The 6706-nt window shown below is 35.3% G+C and overlaps 4 protein-coding genes and 2 pseudogenes across 6 annotated transcripts, besides 4 other annotated features; all 6 read left to right on the top strand.

The window, feature by feature from the left end:
- The first annotated feature begins 356 nt into the window (after nucleotides 1–356).
- On the top strand, nucleotides 357–892 carry TVAGG3_0784750 (annotated as a pseudogene). The gene has a single exon. A coding segment is annotated over exon 1 (536 nt).
- Nucleotides 893–1462: 570 nt separating this feature from the next.
- Nucleotides 1463–6706: part of a mobile genetic element that runs on past the window's edge.
- On the top strand, nucleotides 1613–1909 carry TVAGG3_0784740 (uncharacterized protein; the record flags this gene model as incomplete). Its single annotated transcript, XM_051246501.1, has 1 exon — nucleotides 1613–1909. The coding sequence occupies one exon, from the start codon at nucleotides 1613–1615 to the stop codon at nucleotides 1907–1909; it is 297 nt and encodes a 98-aa protein (XP_051081976.1).
- TVAGG3_0784730 (organellar and viral DNA polymerase type B) lies at nucleotides 2348–2822 on the top strand (the record flags this gene model as incomplete). The annotated part of the gene is made up of 1 exon (XM_051246500.1): nucleotides 2348–2822. A coding segment is annotated over one exon (475 nt), but the record flags the coding sequence as incomplete, so codon positions are not given.
- On the top strand, nucleotides 2975–3262 carry TVAGG3_0784720 (organellar and viral DNA polymerase type B; the record flags this gene model as incomplete). Its single annotated transcript, XM_051246499.1, has 1 exon — nucleotides 2975–3262. The coding sequence occupies one exon, from the start codon at nucleotides 2975–2977 to the stop codon at nucleotides 3260–3262; it is 288 nt and encodes a 95-aa protein (XP_051081974.1).
- Nucleotides 3463–3525: a mobile genetic element.
- Nucleotides 3646–3754: a mobile genetic element.
- Nucleotides 3896–4004: a mobile genetic element.
- TVAGG3_0784680 lies at nucleotides 5149–5931 on the top strand (annotated as a pseudogene). The gene has a single exon. A coding segment is annotated over exon 1 (783 nt).
- Nucleotides 5966–6559, top strand: TVAGG3_0784670 (uncharacterized protein; the record flags this gene model as incomplete). Its single annotated transcript, XM_051246498.1, has 1 exon — nucleotides 5966–6559. The coding sequence occupies one exon, from the start codon at nucleotides 5966–5968 to the stop codon at nucleotides 6557–6559; it is 594 nt and encodes a 197-aa protein (XP_051081973.1).

The raw sequence follows: 6706 nt of genomic DNA, 5'->3' as shown, positions 1-6706 counted from the left end.
TTTTAAAACAGTATATTTTTACATATATAAAATGCTTCAGGTTGAAAAACAAAGAACAAAAGTAGCAGATACAAAACCGTTAGACTATATCTTTACAAACGCTGGTAGGACTATATCAGATGAAGAAATTTCATCCGGATCTTACAGATTTGACTATCCAATTCGCTGGCTTCAAAGTCCTTCAGATGCAAAGGCAATAGGATTTAGAAGAGTTTTGTTTTCAAATAGAACTAACGCTTTTATGTTCGCGGTATATTTTCATGGTCAGTATAAAGGTTCTGATGGTCTAATAGAAAAATTTGACGAAATGAAAATCTTTACAATTCGTTCAGACGAAAGTCTTGAGAAAACTCTAAATGACTTTCAAACTCAAATAAACAAATACTACTGGGAATTTCAAGAAAAATACGACTCTTTACTAAATGGAACATACTATCTAAAACTAGAATACGATAAGATGAACTCCACAGTTTCATTTCAAAAGATTGAAATTAACCCTCCAAGAGATACAGAGTTTTTATATTGGGGAGTAGACAAACGTTCTTGGGCACAATTTCTTCGGTTACTAAACCAGAACGAACCATTACCACCTGACGGTCCGTTTAAATTTATACTCCCACCAACAGATTTGACAGTTTATAAAAACGTGTTTGACCCTCAAAATGTCATGTGTCATGCAAGTTTCAGTTCAAGCAACAACAGTTTTCTGTGTATCGGTAAGGACTTTTATGACTTTGCTTCTAAATTCTACGAACCACCTAGTAACAGTTTCTCTGACTTTCAAGTCTGGTTCACAACAAACGGTGTGCAGCATATTATACCATTATACTACGACTTTTATCTCGAATTGTCTTTCATATACAACTACGGAAAAGTGCTGAAAAAGTATTGAAAAATATATTTTAGATCTCACCAGGTCACTCGGTCACTCGGTCACTCGGTCATTTTAACTTCTCTGAAAAAGTGTGACAACATGACATTTTGACAACAACACAGGAGATAGATTTCATCGTATTCTTTCACCCGTTGAATTTTGTATAAAAAAGCAACCGCCGGAATTCCGGCGGTTGGTATATTCTTCACAAAATGCTTGTTTTGAGGTCGAGCCACAAACGAATGTCCGACGGTTAAGCCACAAACGAATGTCCGACGGTTAAGCCACAAACGAATGTCCGACGGTTAAGCCACAAAAGAATGTCCGACGTACCACCCAAAAATATTTTTTATTTTTATTGTAAGAACTGAAATGACAGTCGAAGCAAAAACGTTCACGAACAAATCTAATGGCGAAACATTCACAAAAGGCACTTACAACGGTATTGAAGTCTTACGTAGAGACAAGGATGGTTATATAAATGCAACAAATATGTGTCAGCAGTTTAGGAAAGACTTTAGAAAGTTGTTGGAAAATAAGTCCTGGGAAGAGTACTATAAGGCATTTTGTGAAGAATATACCAACCGCCGGAATTCCGGCGGTTGCTTTTTATATAAAATTCATGCAGGAATTCCCGATGAAATCAAACAGGTTAGAGGAACGTATGTAGACCCAAGACTTGTAAACTATATAGCAATGTGGGCTTCTCCAAAATATTGCATAGCAGTTGGAAAAATTATGGACTCCATAGACAAGAAAGTTCATGAGAAATTAGATGAAGAAGAACTTGAAGATACAGTAGAGAATGCAAAACCTTTGTTCGAAGAAGAAGTTAGAAAAATGCATGAAAAACAAATAGAACATGAACATGAGATATGTTCTGGTTATAGAGACTCTCCATACGAACTAAACCAATGGGAACAAGAAGATTTAAAGAGAGAATTTAGAGAATATGAACTCGCTAAAGTTTCATTAGAAGCTGCAGAAGAGAGGTTAAAAGGTTGGGGTCCTTTTGTACAAAAATATTGTGAGTAAATGAACCATTTTATTTTTATTGAATTCGGCAAAAATATATTTTAGGTTAGATGGTTTTTAGGTGTCACCAGGTCCCTCGGTCCCTCGGTCACTCGGTCATTTTAACTTCTCTGAAAAAGTGTGACAACATGACATTTAGACAACAACACAGGAGATAGACTTCATCGTAAATGTTTTGTATAAAAAGCAACCGCCGGAATTCCGGCGGTTGGTATATTCTTCACAAAATGCTTGTTTTGAGGTCGAGCCATTTTTGGCTCCACCGTAGAAAACACACAAAACTCATTTTTTTTTCGGCAAAAATATATTTTAGGTGAAGTGGTGAGATCTCACCTCTTTTTTCACCTGTTTTCTCACCCGTTGAATTTTCATGAATTTTCCCGAAATAAAAAAGTTAGTTTTTTTAAAAAAATATTTTTTTATTTTTATTGTAAGAACATGTTAGCAACAACAGCACCAAACTCGTTAGTCATGAACCCAACTTCAATGTTAGTAGAGATGAAAAGCTTCATTCCTTCTTCATATACTTTCGAAACAGAAATCCAGAAGATAAAGCAAGAACTTCTCCAAGGAGTTTTAGACTGTAGTGCAAAAGATGAAACAAATGAAGAATATCTTTATGAAATGCAGGATATTATTGACCATCTACCTAAACTTCCTGAAATACAACAACAAAAGCTTACTATTCCTGAATTCGATGAAATAGAAGTCAAAGCAACTGACTCAGTAGAAACCAAGAAGTTCATACGTAAGGTAAACTATGAGTTTCTTGGATTTCATTGCAACCACAAAGTCATGGACAAAGATTGCGATATGTTATATAAGAACATCTCTGACATATACAAATCTGAAGAATTTAAGACCTACGACAACTTTGTTTCGTTAGTTGCAAAATGTGTATGGCAGATAAGAGATAAAGATAAAAGAGGTAAAGTATGGAACGAACAGATAAAACCAGCAACTTTTGAGTTAAAGAAAACCATTGACGCCTTAGTTGTTCTAGCTGGTTTTATTTCAATGTACAATGCTAAAATGAACCCACAATGTTCAAAATGTAAAGCAGCAATGAGGAAATATAACTACTCCGTCAAAGAGATAGAACGTATGCGAAACGACTATGCAGATTTAAAGAAAGAAGCAGAGAAACCAGCAGAAGATAAAATGGACATGTTGACATTTCTAAACAAAAACTATCCAACAGCTGACGATTTCCTTCTATCTGATGTCAAGAAGAAATATAAAGAAACATTCGGCATTGTGAAAACTTTTGACATACTGACAGAAGAAATAGAAGCTACAAAACTGTTTAGGATTTCAAATATACATCGTACAATTCATGTAAAACGCTTGTGAAAAAGAGGTGAGAAAAGAGGTGAGAAAACAGGTGAGATCTCACCTCTTCACCTAAAATATATTTTTGCTGAGTAAAATGACCAAATTTCATTATATAACTGTTATGAGTGACGAAGTGAACTTTTACTCTTCGTAAAAAAAATCCCTGAAGTCTCAACAAAACATATACGAAGAAGTCTATTTCCTGTGTTGTTGTCAAAATGTTATATACGAAAACGATAAAAACGGTTTGACAGAAAAGTGACAACTTTACGTGTCAAAAATATAAAAAGTGATATTTTATTCATCATTATCTTCTTCATAATTTATTTCATATTCTTCGTCTTACCAACAAAAGATGGGAATGTGAACAATTGCGGGCAATTTTTAGCCATTTTGGCTTGGAACTAGAGCCTGCGAGGTACATGGATAGTATCAGTACCTCACAGGCTCTAGTTCTCTATATGGCGCCGAGAAATTTTGGTGAAATGTGGTCGCATTTCACCAAAATTTTTTCGGCGCCATAGGATGAATTGGAGGGTGAGAGATATTATTTCATACAATACTACTCTCACCCTCCAATTCCCAGCCAAAATGGCTAAAAATTGCCCGCAATGTGAACAATTGCGGGCAATTTTTAGCCATTTTGGCTTGGAACTAGAGCCTGCGAGGTACATGGATAGTATCAGTACCTCACAGGCTCTAGTTCTCTATATGGCGCCGAGAAATTTTGGTGAAATGTGGTCGCATTTCACCAAAATTTTTTCGGCGCCATAGGATGAATTGGAGGGTGAGAGATATTATTTCATACAATACTACTCTCACCCTCAATTTTAATTACTTAAACTCATTCTATTTTTTTGACATGTAAATGTCACTTTTACTGAGATCTGACACAATGTCAGATCTCTTTTTTTCGTATATAAGAAAAATGTCATGTTGTCACCGTTTTCAAAAAGATGTTAGTTGACCGAGGGACCGAGGGACCTGGTTAGATCTAAAATATATTTTTGCTGAAAAAAATGACCAAATTTCATGAATTTCCTCATATGTTTGCTACCCCGACTTTTACAGGGGTTGCCTAAAACTCTATGAAAATCGTAAAAAAACTCTATGAAATCATATCTTTTATACAAGATAGAAAAAATAAAATTAACGCTAGTTTTTTTAAAATATTTTTTTTTTATTTTGTATGTAAGAACAGGAAATGACAAGCACTGAGTTTGAAACAGTTAAAAAGATAGACAATGAGACCAAAGTGGTTAGAATTGGTGATTTAAACGTAAGATACTCAAAGAAATACAAAAAATATTCTTTGTCAGACATTATATCTCCATCTGGAAAGAGAGCAAGCGACTGGGTTAGAAATGCTTCTACTCAGAAAATTTTGACAAGAAATCCTGAGCTGATGATATCGGTAAGATTCTATGGAACAAGAGCATATCTCATCGACAAAAGTCTTATACCAGTAGTTTTGTTATGGTTAGACCCAGTTGTTGGATATAATTTCATAACATATGGTTCATTCGATACTGAACGTTGCAGTGAGGGCTTACTTTACATCGTTCAGAAACCGAAGGACTTCAATACAAAGAGATATAAGATAGGAAGAACATTTAATATAAGTAGTAGATATGACTCTACAGTCAATAGAGTTAAGGTTGCGTTTGTTAACGATATGAGAGCTGCTGAAACAGAACTGCTTGAAGTTTTTGAGAAAAGGTATGGTGCTCCCACGAGAGGTAAAGAAACGTTTGAAGTAGATGAGATAGATAGTGCTATAAAATTATTTGACGAAGTTGCTGAAAAATACATGTAAAGCGTTTATTTTTGGTCTTTTATACAAGATAGAAAATAACGCTAATTTTATTTTTATTTTATTTTTTATTTTGTATGTAAAGACAGATATGACAACATCAGAGAACACAACAACTGCTATCGTTCATGAAGCCATAGATGAAGAATACGAGTGGGTTCAGTTTAACAAACAGTTACGTCTCATTCGTTCGGTCAAAGATGACATGTACCAAATGCAAAGTATTTTGACAGCATGTTTTGCACCAGATACTAAGAAACCACAAGACTGGTTTGAATTAAATAGCACTCATGAACTCCTCAGTGAGTTTGAACATGTAGAACTTTAAAAAGATGTACCAAGACAGACAAAACTTACCATCGCATCTAAAAGGTATATATGTTCATAAGTTCCTAGCTAGTTCAATAGCAATGTGGGCTTCACCTCGTTATGCAATCTACATACTTATGCTACTTGACGAACTTTGTACAAAGCAGAGAGAAGATATGATGAAAGAAGACAAAAACATACAGAAAAGAATACCACGTCCGGTACCAAAAGGAAAGGAAAAGAACTATAAGTATATGATTTACACTGAAGAGATGGAAAATGAAGAAGACAGAGATCATGGTTATGTTGCATTTAGTCAGAAGAAACAACAAAAGCTTTTACGACTTAGCTAAGATTTACAAATCTGACAGAAATTGGTTCTATCGCGAAAACTTACCGATTTCAATGACACCGAATGAAGATGTTAAACAGATAGTTCAAGATACGTTACCTCAAACACACTATGATATGAAAGGTTGTACAATACTTACATTCAAAGAAGATTTGCCGCTACTGAAGGAAAAAAATAACAGAGTATTTTGACAACTTCAAAGAGGAAGAGTAAATGAACCATTTATTTTTCAAGCTTGACACCAAAGATGGCTCAGGTAGCTCTAGATGGTAAATTGTCTTGTCCGAGTCCTTCTGGCATTCCGAGTCCTTCCTTCCGACAGGAAAAGTTTTTCCTTCCAACAGGAAAAAAATTTCCTTCCAACAGGAAAAGTTTTTCCTTCCAACAGGAAAAAATTTTCCTTCCAACAGGAAAAAATTTTCCTTCCAACAGGAAAAAATTTTCCTTCCGACAGGAAAAATTTTTCCAGTTGTCCGTCCGTAAACCATTCAAATTTTCGAAAATTGAGAACTTTTTGGCCGACCTTCAGGAAAAATTTTTCTTTCCGACAGGAAAAATTTTTCTTTCCGACAGGAAAAATTTTTCTTTCCGACAGGAAAAGTTTTTCTTTCCGACAGGAAAAGTTTTTCTTTCCGACAGGAAAAGTTTTTCTTTCCGACAGGAAAAGTTCTTCCTTCCGACAGGAAAAGTTCTTCCTTCCGACAGGAAAAGTTCTTCCTTCCGACAGGACACAAACGAATGCCCGACGTACCACCAACCGAGTCCATTCCAAAGCCAGAAGAACCGACAGCCCCAGCACCACAACAGACTAAGACTCAAACACTTACATTTTTACGCTTGACTTTTTACAATTTGAACTTTGTTTGCGTAGATGTGAATTCTGAAAGAAGTATGAGGGTCTTGTATGACTTTGTACTTCTCCATAGTTCATGTCTGTCAAACTTACCTGCCATGGACTCTTTCATAAGTTCCATGAAATCGTCTTCGG

The sequence above is a fragment of the Trichomonas vaginalis genome, chromosome VI (assembly GCF_026262505.1).
Source record: "Trichomonas vaginalis G3 chromosome VI, whole genome shotgun sequence".
Lineage (NCBI taxonomy): Eukaryota > Parabasalia > Trichomonadida > Trichomonadidae > Trichomonas > Trichomonas vaginalis.
Note: the sequence above shows the minus strand (reverse complement) of the source record. Positions and strands in the feature narration are given on the sequence as shown.